The sequence below is a fragment of the Chaetodon auriga genome, chromosome 14 (genome assembly GCF_051107435.1).
Source record: "Chaetodon auriga isolate fChaAug3 chromosome 14, fChaAug3.hap1, whole genome shotgun sequence".
NCBI lineage: Eukaryota > Metazoa > Chordata > Actinopteri > Chaetodontiformes > Chaetodontidae > Chaetodon > Chaetodon auriga.
In genome coordinates this window covers 857,585-875,304 of record NC_135087.1, presented here as the reverse complement: position 1 = coordinate 875,304, position 17,720 = coordinate 857,585, and the positions used below count along the sequence as shown (strand labels likewise).

General features: G+C 47.1%; 2 protein-coding genes across 2 annotated transcripts in view; both read right to left on the bottom strand.

The window, feature by feature from the left end:
- The window catches only part of sptbn5 (spectrin, beta, non-erythrocytic 5), a 33,234-nt gene extending 25,458 nt beyond the window's left edge, over nucleotides 1–7,776 (bottom strand). Inside the window, exons 1-18 of the mRNA XM_076749147.1 lie at nucleotides 6,208–7,776; nucleotides 5,709–5,795; nucleotides 5,512–5,619; nucleotides 5,208–5,292; nucleotides 4,962–5,095; nucleotides 4,541–4,761; nucleotides 4,291–4,429; nucleotides 3,943–4,077; nucleotides 3,597–3,685; nucleotides 3,311–3,464; nucleotides 2,819–3,022; nucleotides 2,190–2,396; nucleotides 1,911–2,082; nucleotides 1,525–1,661; nucleotides 1,183–1,386; nucleotides 945–1,097; nucleotides 488–618; nucleotides 54–305 (exon numbers count right to left, since the gene is read on the bottom strand). Coding sequence (XP_076605262.1) covers nucleotides 54–305; nucleotides 488–618; nucleotides 945–1,097; nucleotides 1,183–1,386; nucleotides 1,525–1,661; nucleotides 1,911–2,082; nucleotides 2,190–2,396; nucleotides 2,819–3,022; nucleotides 3,311–3,464; nucleotides 3,597–3,685; nucleotides 3,943–4,077; nucleotides 4,291–4,429; nucleotides 4,541–4,761; nucleotides 4,962–5,095; nucleotides 5,208–5,292; nucleotides 5,512–5,619; nucleotides 5,709–5,795; nucleotides 6,208–6,306 — 2,711 coding nt within the window. The 5' untranslated portion in view covers nucleotides 6,307–7,776. The remainder of the gene's footprint in view (nucleotides 1–53; nucleotides 306–487; nucleotides 619–944; nucleotides 1,098–1,182; nucleotides 1,387–1,524; nucleotides 1,662–1,910; nucleotides 2,083–2,189; nucleotides 2,397–2,818; nucleotides 3,023–3,310; nucleotides 3,465–3,596; nucleotides 3,686–3,942; nucleotides 4,078–4,290; nucleotides 4,430–4,540; nucleotides 4,762–4,961; nucleotides 5,096–5,207; nucleotides 5,293–5,511; nucleotides 5,620–5,708; nucleotides 5,796–6,207) is intronic.
- Nucleotides 7,777–8,493: 717 nt separating this feature from the next.
- LOC143331843 (spectrin beta chain, non-erythrocytic 5-like) lies at nucleotides 8,494–14,958 on the bottom strand. The gene is made up of 6 exons (XM_076749027.1): nucleotides 14,872–14,958; nucleotides 14,491–14,613; nucleotides 9,761–9,928; nucleotides 9,183–9,299; nucleotides 8,817–8,974; nucleotides 8,494–8,728 (listed from the first exon to the last, which is right to left on the bottom strand). Exons 1-6 carry the CDS (start codon nucleotides 14,956–14,958, stop codon nucleotides 8,494–8,496), a joined length of 888 nt encoding a protein of 295 aa, XP_076605142.1.
- Nucleotides 14,959–17,720: the final 2,762 nt, after the last annotated feature.

Here is a 17,720-nt window from a genome sequence, read left to right as displayed (position 1 = left end):
CACTTGAGTTTTTGTTTAAGTGTTTAAAACATAACAGGAAACAGCTCCCGTACATCTTGGCGACACTCCTCAGGTAGGCGATCTTGCTCTCCAGGGCCTGGATGTCTCTGAGGGCCTGAGCCTGGTTCTTCTCTTCGGTCGCCAGGGTGAAGGAGCTGCAGCCCACGTCCACGGTGTCGAGGCGGGACAGCTGATCCTGCAGCTGAGCTTTGGCCTCCTCGCAGCTCTGCAGGAAGGACTGCACGTCTGCTGTGCTCAGCAGCTCGTGTCCTTTCTCGTCCTTCAGCTTCTGGATTCGCTCCCACCTGCAGAGATCAGGGACGGAGACCAGACCCCATCAACGGCAGGTTAGTGCAGACTGGGAGATTCTGTCTGTGTGTGGAGACACTGGGCCTGATCATTAACATACTACTCATCTGATCTTCGTGTCAAATGTTGGTTGATTGTTATCTGGATCAGGAAGCTGAGTTTCAGGGTCAGTTTGTACCTGTTGGTAACCCCCCTCTGTCTGCTCTGGATCTCTCTCTGTTTACTATGTCGGCTCTTCACCAGCTCCTCTGCCATTCTGATGATGTCATCCAGCTGACCACGCCCACTCGCCAGCTCAGTCAGGAAGTTCTGGAACAGGAAGTCGTTCAGTACAGACTGATTGTGACCAGTGTGAACCACCAACCTGAGTTTTCCTCTTTAAAAATGTCAGCTGGTCTTTTCATTTTACGCACTTTCTTTAGGGTGCAGATATATCAGGGCTCAAATTCATCAATAAAGTTAAACATTCAAGACAGAAGTGCGGGAAACGAGGAGACGAATGAGAAGCACCCTACATGCTAAGCTAGGCTAACCACAGACTCAGTCAACACGCAGACATGACACTAAACATCTCTGACAGAAACAACACACGCCTCAAACTCTTTAAGTTCAAGCATCACGAGTGGAGTCTTCACCTCGTATTTGGCCTGAACCACTCCCAGGTTGTCGCCGTCGGTGCTGAAGGTGTTCAGGATGTTCTCCTTGTCCTCTATCCACGACTCGAACTCCTGGCAGCTGTTGTAGAATCGATGCAGACGCAGCGTCTCTTCCAGACTCCTCGTCTTTGACTGCAAACACGAAACAAATAGCGGCCATGAAATCTAAAAGACTTCAATCTACAGACAAACTACATTTCCCATGGTGCCCTGTCACCTTGACCAGGCTGAGCAGGGCGTTGTAGTCCTGGTCCAGGCTGGCCTGCGTGCTCTCCACAGTGTCTCTCTGGTACTGCGGGTCTGGCAGCCATGTTGTCTGGATCTCCGCCGTGCCGCGACGCATGGAGCGGCTGCGCCTCGGACGACTGCTCGGGCTCTCTGAGAAGCCATTGGTGGAGGTGGGCGGAGCTGGGGGAGGAGCCTGAGCAGAGTGAGGAAGAAGGAAGGAGGACATTAGGTTTTTACATCAGGTACAGGCAATGATTAGATTTATTATTGATCTGAAATCTTATTTATCGATTATTGATCTAATGTGAGTGTTATTGATCACTGATCGTACGGTGGCAGGCAGCAGGGTCAGGTAGCTTTTGGGGATGAGCTGCTGGTTTCCTCGGCCGTCTCTGGCCAGGACTCGATCTCCATCCTGTTCAGAGCCGGCAATGGTTACAACCTCGTTACGATCCCACGACACCTGCCCTGAAAATCACATCAGATCAGATTCAGCATTTCAACAGGAGATCTTTTCTTTTTCCACATTTCCTTCAGCTGAAGGTCATTTTCCTGCTGGTTTAATAAAAGCTAAAGAAAAGGGAAAACAGGGCTGAACAATAAACCAACATGATTAACCTCTTACTGCCCTTATTTCTTAGAATTCATTCAAGAGGGACAACAGCTAAAGTTTAGAGTTTGCGTCTTTTCCCATCATGCACTGCTGTGTGACAGTACCTGTGCTGTATCTGAAGCGGACTTTGGCCTTGCTGTCCTTGCTCTGAGGGGCGGAGCTCCCAGAGCCCCTCCCACCCCTGGCACTCAGTGGTGATGATGTCACAACACCTGGCCCCTCCTCCTCTCCAGAGGACTCGCTGTATTGGATCATCTTACTCTGCTGAGGCTCCGCCTACACAAGAAGAGCCAGTCTTTAGAAATGCTTAGACAGTCTCTCATTGGTTCGGACTTTATTACACCGTCAGGTTCACACATGTTAAGAATGATGTGATTCTGTACCGTCAGCGCCGTCAGCTGAGCGGCGCTCCTCGCCTGCTCTGACAGTCTCTTTATGTCCGAACCATAGGCCGCCACCTCCTTCTCCAACCACAGGAGGCGCTGCAGCAACGCCGCAGTGGTCAACTCGTCCTTCCCATGATCCTCGCTGGTCAGCAGCGGTTTTCTGTCGCTCAGCCACGAGTTGGCCTCCGCCACATCTGCAAAGTACTGAACAGAGAAAGCAGTGAGCTGAGGTGTCTGAACCAAGAAGATCCGAGGAAACCTGGATCCAGTCCCATAAACCACGACCGCACTAGTCACTGAGACTGTGGTTAGCGGGGACACAGCAGGAGGGCTCAGAGAGAGCAACAAGACGCCTGATTGGACGGTGGAAAAATCTGCTTGTGACATCATCACGGCATGTGAACGGTGACCTCATAAATCCTCAGTGAGAAGAAAAGAAGCTCTGAATGTTTCAGCTGATTGTTTTAAATGAAAACGTCTGCAAAGTCCTAAAAACAGACACAGACCTGTTGATCAATCAGTCTGGTTAATATTTAGGATGGTGGCACAGAGAAACAGAATAAACTTGCATTTTTTAGTTTTCTCTTCCTGGTTCGTTTCTCTTTACCTGTTCGTTTTGTTTCTACCTGTTTTATGGTTGCGGCAGCCTGCAGCCTGTTGCGGCGCCCCGTCGCCTCGTCAGCCATGTGACTCCACTGCTTCTTCAGGGTGCTGATCCACTTCTGGATGGCCCGCTGGTTGGCCTGACTCTGTTTGGACAGCAGATCCTGACCTCGAACCAGAACTCCTCGGTACAGAGACTCCTGGGCCTTGAGCTCCGCCTCTAGAACCTGAGAGCCAATCAGGTGGTTGAACACAGATCAGACGGACTTTTCATTTGTCTGTGTCCTTTATTGACTTCACAGACAAAACAATGAGAAAAACAGACATAAAATAAGCAAAGAGGGACGTTGATGTTTTTCGTGTTTTTGCAGCCTCTGTGGGACGAGTGAGGCGACGGACTGGTTACAATCTGCACCTTCAACACTAGATGTCACTAAATCCTTCGCTCAGGAAGGAACTGATGACCTGATGACGATGATGATGAAGGTGTATGCTGATGCCCTCCCGTGGCCCACCTTGTGTTTGTGTCGGGTCAGCTGGATATGGTTGAGGTCTCGTCCGAGTCCGGCAGTCTGCAGCCTCAGCCAGCGTTCATAGAGCCAGGCCTCCAGCTCCTCACAGTCATAGAAGAACTCAAACAACCGCAACTGAGCCTCCAACCGCCTCCTCCTGACAGAGGAGAGGAGAGGAGGAAGAGAGGGAAGGATGAGGAAAGATAGATGGAGGCGTGAGGGAGTGACACGTGTTCATCTGTAGTTCAGTAAATGATCAGCAGCTGAAAAAGTGAAAACAGAAGAAAACCTGTCGTTGCTGAGAGACACCAGAGATTTGTACTGAGTGTCGAGAGCTCTCACTCTGCTCTGAATCTGCTGGGCGTCTCTCACTTTCACCTGCGAGAAGATCAAGACAGATGATTGGACAACTCAACCAGGAAGTGAAGGCAGCACTCACATCTATTCAGTAAAGTGGCAAAACCACAAGTCCAAGTAAAAGTCCTGAATTCAAAATGTACAAGTACTCATTATGCAGGACGGCCACTTTCAGATAGCAAAGAAGAACTACATGGAAATACTTCAGTAAAGTACAAGTACAGAATGTGAGTAAATGTACTGTGTAAGTACAGCATGGATGATGATCAGCGTTGTACCTTCAGCGCCGTCCTGCTGATGGTGATGATGGTTTCACCGTGAGCTGAGATTTGAGCCTCCAGGAGATCCTGCTTCTGAAGGAGCGACTCCACCTCCGCCAGTTGTTTGCCCAGTTCAGAGGAGCTGGCCTGGGACTGGACACAGAGAGGGGGAAGAGGAGGAGGAGGAGGAGGGAGGAGGGAGGAGGGAGGAGGAAGGAGGAAGGAGGACACGCTTGGAAACTTCATCACATATTGCTTTATTTTTATTAGCTTTTCATTGGCCCAAAGGTCGTGAACAGTGTTTGAAAAGCTGACGAGAAGCTTCCTGCTCAGCGTCCTCTTCAGTGACCACCTGAGTAAACTCACCTGGAGTTCCTTCAGCTCCTGGGAGACGAGCTCAATGTCTCGGAGCACACTGAGACTTTCTACTACATTTCCCAGCAGCCCCCTCTGGCCCTGGAGCTGCTGCAGCAGGTCCCTCCATCGATGACTGATGCTCTCCTCTCTTACACACACAGATACAGATACATGTGCACATGCAGTACAAACACACAGAACGCCTCCTGTGTTGATGAGCGGGCGCCGTCGTCCGCCATGCTGTTAGAGCCCCTCTCACCTCCTGATTATCTGCTCCTTGCTGTGGTAGTTTCCTCTCTCGATGGTCTGGGCCATGTCTCTCAGAGCGGTGAAGCGTGGCTCTCTGGCCAGAGCGTCGGTGGCCAGGGCCTCCAGGCGCCGGCCGGCCGCCTGAGCCTCCTCCAGGGTGGACAGACCTCGGACGTCCTGCCTCCGGATCAGACGCAGCGTGTCCTCCAGATACCCCTCCCTCAGTGCTGCCTGAGACACACGAGTGAACTGACTGGTTACATGTTTAACCTTCAGAGGCTCAAGCAGAACATGAAGGTGAGTCCTATAGTTTTATTTTACAAGAGAGAGTGTGACCAGACAGAAAACAGACTCATGAGACATCTGGGGTTTTGGGACAGTCTGGGGACGTCTTGGATCTTAACGGTGCTGCTTTGGACGGATGATGTTACCTTCCTCCCAAACTTCTGAGCGAGCTGCTCCAGGTTCTCCAGGTGAAACAGCGCCCCCTGCAGGGCTCGCTCTCGCTCATGTTCGGCTCTCTCCAGCAAAACCCAGCTCTTCTCCACGTCCCTCAGAGTTTTACCTTCAGACAGAACAGGTGGACGTATTCATGACATCATCATATCGGGTTCAACAAAAACAAACCGTGTGTGTGTGTGTGTGTGTGTGTGTGTGTGTGTGTGTGTGTTAAATACCCTCTGGAGGATTGTAAGCCCATTGGTTGTTGGCTGCCAGCTGAGTCTTCAGACTGAACAGATGAGCTTCAATCACACCACGCTCCTAAAGACAGAGGTGGACAAAAAAAGACCCAAGTCAGTGTAATGATGTAATCAACATACTTCCTCTGACTTTGAGAGAAACAGGCTGGAGTCAGATGTTTTGTGATCAGTGAGAAACGATGGATGCTGATTGTCTGTGCGAGCTCGTGATGCAGTGGCAGATCTGCCCTGAAGGCTGAGCAGGTGAAGCAGATTCCTGACCATCAGGCCGTTGTCTCACCTGGTATTTGGGAGGTTTCTCCACAGTTCTGTAGGACTTGAAAGCTGTCATCAGCTTCTGCATCTCCCTCACAGAGTTTGGGAAACGTCTGTCGTTCAGCTGCTCCACCTTCAATCAGTCAGACAACAATCAATCAGTCCACAGACAAACTTCAAACTCTTCTTCTACTTCATGTCCAAACATCAACACTTTGTGACCTTGGTTTTGATCCAGTGAAGCAGATCTGAGACCAGTCTCTCGTACTGGGCCTTCATGCCGTCCAGCTCCATCAGCATCCCAACGATCTGAGGAGAACATTTGAGTCACAGAGGAAAAATCTTCATCAGTCTGCTGCCTGAATCCTGCACAGGAGCCCTGACTGTTAGTGCTTTAGACCAAACACGTGGCAACACAAAACTTTAATATCTTAACGAGGGCGTAATGATTCAGGTGCATCAGGACGGCGTCTCGACTGCTGATCTGACTTTGGTGATTCATTTTCTGTTGGTCAATTAATTGCTGCAGCTCTAAGTATAAGAATGTCGCTCTGAGAACGAGGCGGTGGGGTTTTGCATCGAGGATCGAGGATCGATCCCTGAGGAACCTCAAAGGTCACTTCAGAGGTTCCTGGTCGTCAAAAAGGTTTCAGACCTGCGTGACTTTCAGGACAAACACAGTAAACATCAGCACAGGAAGCTGCAGACACACAGAACGAACCTTGTGGTGGGATCTGAAGGAAGGTTCTCTCCTGTACTGCCTCCTCACCCACTGACCACTCAGACGTCCTCCCATCAACATACTGTTAACCCTGCACATGCACACCTACAGCGCACCACCCAGCCGAACACCCTGAAACACCTGGAGCACACCTGGACATATGCGGTACATTTATACCTAATGAAGGTAAATCCTGTCAGTCAAGGATACACCTTTATGCACCTGAACAGAGCTTTGACCCACCTGTGCCATGTACATGTGACACAGGTCAACATACACCTGGTACCTTGGAAATCACTGTAAATATCTGTGAACACACCAGGTGCAGCTCTTACTAAAATTGTACAATGGGGGCGTATGACTAGAGATGATTCTGGAAACCTTGATCACACCTGAAACTCTAGTTTATACCTGAAAAGCTATTTTTCCAAACTCAACATACCTCAACACACCTGGACACACCTTTTGCATTCAGTGTAACGGCTCCCAGGTACCTTCACCACATTCAAAACACACCTCATACACCTGCCATCTCCAAATTCTGCGTTGAAAACTCTAACATACGTGGAATGCACCTGGACACACCTGGCGCATGCAGTATAGCTGCAACCACACCAGAAGCACACCTGTGTTAAGCCCTGGTTCAAATCTCTTCACAGAAGCACCATAATACAATGTACCTGTACACACCTGGAACCACCCACAACAGACAACCTTGCAGGCTGCTAGACGTGCACCCACAAACCTGTGACACACCTGAGCCTACCTGCCGCATGTCAGCCATCATTAAGTGACCCCAGGTAGATCACTGGACCGGGACATACCTGGTTTACCTGGTACATAAGCATAAACAGCCAACATTGCTCGAGCGCCAAACATCACAGAACATAAAGAGGTGAGTGCATCAAAAACGTAAAAACTAAGTGACTTCAACACGTCGTTCTTAATTATTCTGTGACTTCAGTGTTTAACGAAGTGGAACTTGTAGCTGACTTCATCACACTGACGTTAAAATCATGTACAGACGATCTAAGTTCACCACAAACAGAAACACTGATGGGAGAAGACAGACAGCATGCAGTCAAACAACCAAAACCCACAGAGTGGACGTTTGTGGTTCCACCGACAGCAAACATCTGCATCAGACCAGATCGGAGTCTGAGAGGCCGAGTTCAAGAACGGCCGACTGAAACCCTCACAAAGCCCAGAAATCAGGAAACAGCAGCGACTTCTTCCGAGACGCTCTGACGGACATCGTCTGCACTCCGTCTCTTTCCTTCACATCACTGAAGAGATGTTTTCAGCTCTGCAGCATCAATCAAGCTCTGGAACAATACAGATATGTCCGCTTCCACCCAAACACAGTCACTACAGAGTCTAACAACAGCAATAAAAAACGACATCAAACGGCCTCTAAGTCCTCCGTGAATCCCTGACAGTTTGGTTTGAGCTGACGCAGACTGAACTCAGATCAGATCCTCCATCCGGCTCCTCTCCTCGTTCTACAGGTGCAAACAGCAGGTCAGGTGTGTCTGTAGAGTTTAGTCGAGGAGCTGTGAGCTCCGTGAATGTTTCTGCCTCCAGCAGCGTCTCAGTGTGTGTGATCAGACCTGATCAGCTTAGAGCCTGAAGCCCCGCCCACTCCACAGTCACCTGACCAACTAACACGCCACCTCACTGCCAGCAGTCCCTTAAATCTTAATAATTATCATCTATTCTGCATCTCATCCGTTTGATACAGGGTGAGTGTTTATCATACTGCTGCTGTTTGAGTTCAGGCCGTCTCTCAGGTGGTGTGTGTTCTGTGTGCTGAAGCTCTGTCAGCAGGTGACTTCCTGTCAGTCCTGAATCTAATCCAGCAGTAATCCACACTGAGTGACAGGCAGGAGGTGAAAGTGACGGATTAGAGGAAGTCATCGTGTGAGAGTGAGCCAACAGGTGGACAGAAGGACTTTACGTTCAGCTGCAGAAGAACAAAGCGTGTGTTCTCAGCAGAGGGCAGCTGCTGCAGTTCCTGAAGCCACCTGCAGAGGGCGGAAAAACCCACAGTCTGTCTGTCTGTCTGATGACACTGCCAGAACTACTACTACTACTACTACTACTACTACTACATTAATAACCAGTTAAGCTCCAGCTCACACTCCTTCACTCCCTCATGACAGTAAGCGCCTGATCAAAACCAGAATATTAATTAAAAAAATCAAAAAAATGCTGCCGTCTGCTGTATCTGTCAAACACAGAACAACAGAGTCCATCTCGTGGACCAGTGATGGTTCCGGTGCTGGTTCAGACCTTGGCAAGTCTCTTCTGGATGGTCTGTCCCTGCTTCATCTTGGAGAAGTAGTGGTAGTACAGGGACACGTAGGTCATGATGGACTTCTCGTCCGGATGAGGGACCACGATGTCCTCCACCTCCAGCAGCTGCATGATGCCGAACTCCCGCTCCGCCAGAGAGAAGGCGTGCCCCAGGTTATGACGAGGGTCATCGCCACGGAGACGGCGGTAGTCAAAAAGGTCAGGCCTGGGATGGAGAGAGAGGATGGAGCCAGATTGGAGCCAGATTGGACCCAGTGTGTGTGTGTGTGTGTGTGTGTGTGTGTGTGTGTTACCGGTGTGCGTGGATGAGGGCGTTGAAGGCGAGTCCGTCCCTCCAGCTGGATGAGAAGTCCTGCACGTCGACGCCATGGTAACCCGCTGTTTTCCTCTGACACCAGATCAGCAGAGCCTCCTTCGCCGAGCGCCGGGCAACACTGGCTCCGCCCCCCGGCTGTGGCAGGACAAAGAGGAAAGGAGCAGGAAGACAGACGAGACGATGCTGGACTGAGTCGATTTATTAAAACAGATCCTTCATCAGTGCCTGAAGCTCAACTTGTTTTCTTTCATTCCAAAAAGACGTTTTTGAGGTTCAAGTCTCAGATTTTCACAACTGAACTACAAAGAAAATAAATCCCGACTGAAGGTTTCGGGTTTGTTACCTCGTCCAGGTTAATGGGTCCAATCTGGAACCTGAGGATGATGATCCACAGCAGACCCAGGATCAGTGTACGGTCCCCGTCAACCACATTCTCTGGACCAATCAGATCCACCCGAATCTGACAGGAAACACAGCGATTGGTTTGTTCTGAGCTCGGCCTGCTGCTCACAGTCTCATTTACAGGATCAGATTCACAGTTTATGGAGCTGCTGTGAAAAGACTAAACACTAAAACCATCAGCTCAAAGCGTCAGTCAATCTTTTATTTAGAGCTTCAAAACAAATCCAAAAGAAATTGGCCATAATGAGCACTTTGGATCACTGCTCAGTGGAGAAAATTACCTGTTCAGTCAGCTCAGCTTTGAGTGAAAGTAAGAGCTGTAATGCCTAAAGATCAACACCAGGTGGAGCTAAACCCAAGCCACTAAACACAAACGAAACTCACGAGAGACCCAAAGACTTCAGCTGCTCACTCTCAGCAGGTTTTCATTGATTTCACACAGTGAAATGAGAAATCTGGAGGAGCCAGGTGAGTCACCTTGGCTTTTAGGGCTCTACACGGCACAGACAGGTAAGTCACCTTGGTTTTGAGGAAGCTGATGGCGATGCTGTTGTTCTCCAGACAGTGGACCCTGAGCTCCCGGCGGCTAGGCGGGGGCAGCGTCTCTCTGGAGATGAGCTCCAGCAGACGAATCAGAGCGACGCCGGTCTTCAGCTCCGTGTAAACGTCAGTCAGCTCCACGTTCTCCTGCAGACGAGACGACAGCGAATGACAGACCACCTTTTACTCTGATGTCAGACCCAAAACCAGCTGTTATTTCATCTTAAGATAAGCTTTAAAATGTCTTTCTACACAGAGTGAGGACCTCCAGCACTGACACTGAAGGTGTGAACAGGAGGGATGAGTCACATGATCACCTGATGAAAAGCTGTGGACGCATCCTTTAAACAGGAATCTGAACACATGACCTTTAGTTGTACTGGAGTACTTTCACTTTCATATACTGATACTTCAGTGAAGGATTTGAAAACTTCTTCCGCCTCTGCATATCGTACAGCGTCAGCGGTAAAAGTACACACAGAGGGTACAGCAATGAGTCAAACTCAAGTGTTTTTAAGATGTAAACATGTTGACAGCTCTGTGACTGGCAGGAAGTTCACTGTGAACTTAAATCATCCAGAGAGTCGCTGCTTCTTCCTCTGAAGTGCCTTACATAACGTGTCTGTCCAGTCCAGCTCAGGACATCCTGTTGTCTACAGGTCAGGTAGCATTGGACGGCTACGAGCAGCTCGTTAGGCGGAGACATTCCTCCAAGACGGCTGTCAACCGCACCTTTAGACCCAGAAGTTTCTGTTCTAAATGTAGATCCCCAGTGGGTTTACAGCTCCTTTATCAGGACGTCCCTGAGACCAAAAGTCCGCCATGTCCTCGTTCCATGATCACAGACTCCACAGTCCTCCTCAGACCAGCCTTCTAATTCAAGACTCTGAACCCTGACATTTGCTGCTTTTCTCTCTTCTGGAGTTTCCAGTTCCACTGAAAACTGTTGGACGACCTGAGCTCAATCTTACTTCATGACTGAAAAACAAAACCTGATTTCAGGCCAAACGTTTGAAAAATAAAAATGTTATTGAGTTGACGACTGGACTGACATGACATCAACCCGACAAGATTGCTGCAAGCATTTAAAAAGACATCGACAGTTAAAATGAATTACAACGATAATATTACTGGAATGTGGTTTGTATTGTGTCTCCCCGTTCATGTCTCAGCAGGATGTTCCTGTTGGAGTTGGTTGACATGGAGCTCATTTTAACTCAAACTAATGATTCTTTTCATTCTGGATCAATCTGCTGATCATTTCCTCCATCGATCGATCGATCGTTTGCTTTGGAAACGTTGTGAAAATAGTGAGAAATGTGGTCACAATGAGCCCAAAGTGACGCCTTCACCACATTTGTTTGGTCCAACCAACAGTCCAAAGCTCCACATGATTCCAAACACATTCAGATCATTGAGATCATTGAGAGGAAAAGCAGCAAATCAAACACGTGAGAAGATCAAACATCAGATGATTCATTTTTATATTAACTCTTCATGTGTTTCATCTAAAGTCTGTAAAGTAATTTGTATCTAAAGCCTGTGTCAGATAATTGTAGTGGAGTAAAAAGTAAAATATTTCCCTTTGACATGTGGCGGAGTATAAGTGGCATGAAGAGAAAAGACTCAAGTAAAGTACAAGCACGTCAAATTTCTCCCTAAGTGCAGTACAGTGACTGATAGTTTGTCTGTCAGCAGCAAACGCCTGCTGGATTTCCATGAGCTTTGGTGGGAACGCTGGGATCCATTAGACTTCAGTTAGCTTTACAAGGCTGAAGCCAAAGTGAGTGATGTGTTCGGGTGTAACACTGAGCTGCAGGATAACTCAATTTTCTTCACTGTTGTTTATCCAGTAAATGTGAAGCCATGAAATAGGAAGTGGGGCTATCTGAACAGCCTTTTGTAGAATTACCTTGGTTTGATTTCCTGTCGCCTTGAACAAAACAGTCACTCAGAGTTCATCACTTCAATCATCACACAACACAAAGCGTCCGTTAACCCCACCAGCACCGAAATGGAATCCATTAAAATAACAACTATTTTCTCTTTGCCACTTTTAGCTCTGCCAGAGGTGATCCTGGAGGGACCACAGCGTGTGTGTGTGTGTGTGTGTGTGTGTGTGTGTGTGTGTGTGTGTGTGTGTGTGTGTGTGTGTGTGGACCCATCACATTGATTTTTCTTGTGTACATTTATGACTGTATGCTACAAAACCGCTTCTTAATTGACTGCTTTTTTACGACATTGCCATTTTACGACATGCGCGTTACGACACAGCGAAATGCATTTCCGGCAGTCGGCTAGGCTAAAAACAAAGCTCACTCAGGTTACTGTAGGCCAGTTGAAAAGTTTGAACTTATCGTCCAGTTTATTGTTTCCTCATTAAATTCGTACAGTCAGATGAACCCAGGACGCTCAGTTATAAAGCATTACATTATTTTATCCATCATAAAGAAAGCTGAAACTGTACAAACACTCTTTATTCTAAACTTTGCAGACCTGCTGCTGCTTCTGGAAGCTTCACCTTCCTGCTTTAACCAAACACACCTGCACTCTGCCGGGCACCAACAACAGTCCAAACCCAAACGTATTAACGTCACATTAACGGTCAAACCAAACTGAAACAAGCACAAAATGTTCTCCTCTGAGACACTGAACCAGCGGATATTTTGGTCTTTTCGTTTTCAGACTCACCTCAGAGAAAATATTCTCCTTATCGGCTCGTAACGTGAAGAAATGTCAGGTGAGTGCGTCCTGAAAACAAGATTGACTGACAGGCCTGACTTCTATTAAAATCCAAACATGGCGCCGCAACTACTACTTCTTCTTCTTCTTCTTCTTTGAGGTTTTACGGCAGCTCGCATCCATGATGTTGCTTTACCGCCACTCTCAGGTTTTATTCGCCATGTTTACACACTTCATGGGAAGACACTACAGCGTCCCCTTAGAGCCGTCTGTCCAGTCCAGACGTCCTTAGAAAAGTAAATATCAATGTACTCCCCTGCACATTGTGCCCACGGTCTAATACATGTTCAACGTTGTCCTCCTCTTGTCGTCTTTTCCGTAACTGTGTCATTTATATCGCGTTTAAATTTTGGCGCGAAAACTCTTCCTCACCGGTGGACATGGAGCGCCGCTCAGTTCAGTGCTGCCACCGGTGGTCGGAATGTGTATTACAACAATATATATTAAGACGGTGCTATCAAAATATTATACACCAGTGGTGGAAAGTAACTTAGTACATTTACTAGGCATAGTGCAAGTACTGTGCTTAAGTACAAATTTTAGTTTAGATACTTTGAGTATATTTCTGTATATCTAAGACATCTGTACTCTTACTTAAGTCACATTTTGAATGCAGGACTTTTACTTTTGTGCTCTGCAGATCTGAGTACTTCTTCCACCGCTGGTATACACTGTGCGGTCACATTATCTGTTTTTGTGGTTTGTTTTTTTTCTTAATGCAGGTAGAACTCATGCCATTACAACCCCCAGAAGTATTCCAGAGGACATGACCTCGAGCTACAACGTTAAAAGCTGCACTAAAGTAAATGTGTGCACGGTAACAGTGACAGAGTGAGAGCTCTGCACTCCAGCCTCCCCGCTGCCATCCTCCAGAAATCCTAGAAGAATTCTGAGAATGAGGAGCAGCAGCAGGCCTCAGTGTTCAGCCAACAGCTGGCATCCAGCTATCAGAGAAAACACATGAAATCAAAAAGTACACGAACCCACTGGAATCCGTCCAGCCGGCCCACAGGACGCGAGACGGAGCAGCAGCTCTCGTGTTCTGTAACATGGAGTGTGATTCACTCTGAGAGCGTGTGGAGGCTGAGAGCAGCTGTGCCAGCCATCACGACTGATGATTAATGTGTGTTTGGATTCTGAATATGTTATCAGACGAGGGTGTGACCGATGGCAGTAACGCTGACATCATCTCTGCAGCCTCGCTGTCAGATGTGTGCACAGGACGTTCAGTGCTGCTGTGTTTCCATGCTGGCTCTCTGTCTGTCTGTGTTTTTGTTGTTGAATCAGTCTGCAGACACATGCGGGCTGCCTCATTAGTTTTATTATTACTGTAACCACCAACAGCGACTCAGCACATTTGTGTTTCTCTGCTTCGTCAGGATTCGACAGCAGAGTCACAGATATGCTTCAACCACAGGACTGTTTGTCAGCAGAGATGCAAACTTGTATCATCTATATGATGATCTTCTAGAATATGATGCATTACTGTAGATTAAATCAGCCAACAGGATATGAAGTAGTTCAATGAGCTCAAGCTGAAACATCTACAGTAGTAAAATGAATGAACACATGAATGCAGCAGGAACATGAATCCACAGACAGCAGAGAGAAACACACTGACAGCAACACTTAACTCACACACCAGGAGTTTACTTCAAGTACTTTCAGCTGATAGTACTCACATACTTTCATTTCTGTGAGATTTTGAATGCAAGACTTTCACTTGTAGTGGAGTATTTCTGCTGTACTTAAAAGATCTAAATACCTCGATCTGCAGATACACAGTCTCTCTGAAACAGAGACATTTTACAGACAATCTGCAGAGGAAACGATAATGAGCTGAAAGTATTTGCTTGCTGTCGTTGGTACTTGCTGTAAAATGTTCATATTTTGTTAGTTTTGGGCTTATTTCTATTTGTTTTTTTGTTTTTGTTTTTTCCAGCCTTCTTCAGGTCTTTCTGTCTCACCCCGTTCTTGGAGAAGACGCTGTTCATCCACTTGGTGAAGGTTTTCTTCTGGACGGCCATCCTCTGCTCCTGCAGCTCTCTGACTCGCCCCGCCCCGTCCTCCTCGCCCTCCATCCTGATTGGCTGGAAGCACACAGGGAAAGTTAGTTAGAAATGATTCATCTCTGCAGTTTTCTTCAGGTGAGCAGCTTCACAGTTCACAAACGTTCACAGAACTGACCAAACATCTGTGTGAATGCTTGAAAGTTTAGTTGAGCAGTGAATGAACGATGAACGGTTTGGTGCTGGTTGAGTCTGAGTGAGAAATCATTTTCTAACATTGAAAGATGGCGTCACTGAATGTGGTTTGTGAAGGTGATTAAACCCACATCGACCACAGACTGTATCAAACATGGCCGTCGTCTCCGTGATGCCACCTTCAAGTTCCTGAAGGGTCGTTTGAAGCTCAGTGACTCCGACCGTCACCATCTTGGCACCATCTGACTCCTCCAAACTCCAACCACTCATCCAAACATGGGCAAAGAGGTGGAGCGTGGGTGGAGCTGAGGTGGGATGGATGAAGCCTAGTAGCTGAAACTTAGCAGCTAGCTGTCACTCAAAGAGGCCACGCTCATTAATATGCAGAACTTTCAGCTTCAATATAATTTAAAAGAGTGAATTAAATATAAACCCACCTCTGTACGGTCGTCATGAACGAGGAAATCAGCCAAAGAGACCAAAACTGTTTTTGGTCGAGGCTGTAAACGTGTTTATTTCTGCTGTAAAGTCGAATATTTAAATATTAAACTCCATCTAATGTTCAGTCACTTTGAAATGTGAAGATTTTATTTTCCTCATGCTGATGAGAGCAGTAACACCTCCAACACAACACTGCTGTAAAAATTCCTCCAGTCATAATCCAGTGTGTGTGTGTGTGTGTGTGTGTGTGTGTGCGCGCGCGCGTGTGGAGGTATTTGTACTTTATACTTCTCCTTCACGACATTTCAGAGGATATGTTGTACTTTTACTGCACAGCGTTCAGTTCATTCGTGTCCGTTCATAAATCTTTAAAGTCTTATTTTCTTCTAACTACTGAAAAAGTCTGCATGATTTCAGTCTGTTTCAATCAAAGTCGACCAGTTTTCTGAATTTTTTCTGAGTAAGGTGCCATTTTTCTTGATTTTAACGCAGTGATCTCTCACTCTGTCGTTTTCTCAGACTGACTCTGACTGACTCAGAGACTCCCCAAAAACTTCTTGGACATCGTCCTGTCCAAGAAATTCAGAGGGCAGGTGGTGGTTTGTGTTACCTTGTAGTAAGATGTATGTATGTGTGTGTGTGTGTGTGTGTGTGTGTATGTGTGTGTGTGTGTGTGTGTGTGTGTGTGTGTGTGTCTGGACCAGGAGACAGAGAAGCACAGGACTAAAATAACCTGAACATAATAAATCCTGCAGAGGTACAAACATGTCAGAGCAGGAAAACACTCCCAGAGCTCTGAACTACGTCTCTGCACACACTCAGAAAGAACAAAAGACACAGAAGAAGAAGCTGCTGGTGGCACTTAGAGACACAAAGATCCTGGACATAAACACACTGAGACACTTCTCACCTTCCCTTCTCGCCCTCAGCTGGAGAATCTCAGACAGAGTGAGCGCTCCGAAGACGTGCTGGAGTCAAAACCTTTGCTCCGACACACAGACCGAAAGGCCCGACAGCTCCGACTGGACCAGAGTTACTGTTCAAGACCAAGTGTGTGTGTGTGTGTGTTCGTTCTGTCAGTGTGAACTCCAACCTCTGCACCTGCTGTCAGGTGAGTGGAGCTACTCATGCTGTAAATCCAATGGCTTCAAAGTTCACACACACACACACACACACACACACACACACACACACACACACACACACACTTCACAGTCAGCTTAATAAAGCTTTATGATCAACGAGAAGCAGCAGTTTATCGTCTCAGTGCATCATTACTGTCAAATTAGAGGAAAAGTTTAGTTCACTTCACTTGCTGCAGGAAAAATCAGCATCCAGTCAACAGATTGTGAGCAACTCTGTCCAACAATCCTAATCTGTTAGTTTAATGTTGTGTTACTGTATCAGCCTGACTTTAGTTTTATCAGCTGATAGAATTACTGGGAATAAACTGAATAAACTGCTGTAATCATGAAATAATGGTAAACTGGATCCGTGTTGAATCCTTCAGGGAGATCTCCTCTGTTAAAGGTGGACGTGTTATTTCAGCTGGGCTCGTTCTGAAGTGGCTGTTTCTTTGGAAAAATGTCAAGTTAACACCTAATCATCAACTGAAAGGAGCCAATAGCATGACTCCTCAGACCTCTGAGTTTCCTTAAATGCACCAAAAAGGACATTTTCTTCACCAAAAGAGTCCGTACAGCTGCGTTATCACAGGTCGGCTGTGTGATGATGCATTTAATGTCATTTACGCTGCAGTGGTCCTTTAAACCATCAGCGCGTCTCAGTTCACTCTGACATCCCTTTAATCTCAAGAGCTGAAAGAAAAAGCTTCTTCAAAGGCCGATCAGATGTTAAAAACACACATTCATGAGCGAAGGCACAGTTTAATAACACACACACTCCCTGCACAGTTTAATAACACACACACTCCCTGCTGAGTCATACCCATGAAACTGAATTATGGATTCAAAAACCAAAAACAAGGCTGAGAGGAAAAGAAGGAGGAAACAGTTCGAGATACAATACAAGCAGCTGTGTGTGTGTGTGTGTGTTTCCTGTCAGGATTATGATTAATGACACACGTCCATCCTTCATCCTGCCAACACAATCTGACTGCAGAGGAACAGGAAGTTATGCAACAACCACTGGAGAGCAGAGTTTTCACTGGAGCTTCTTTGTGCAGAGGAACACAAATCGTCCTTGTTTCTTGTCTGAGGCTCGTTTGGATGAACCGGCCCTTTAAACCTCCACACCTTTTAAATCTCCTCAAACGGCCGCCTCCAAAACCCAGTTAGCTCCCATAGACCCCCATATCAAAACTTAACAGAAGAAATAAAGATGTTTACAGCCTGGTGCAACCAAACGTTTGGGTCTCTGTAATGTTTCCCTCTGCTTCCAGTCATTATGCTAAGCTAGGCTAACCGCATCCTGACTCCACCTGTCTTGAACACACAAACATGAGACTGATCGATTGATTGTCCATCTGGACGTCTAGAAAGACGACGAGAGGACGTCCTGACATGTTTAACACGTCATAGTTTTTGCAGTTT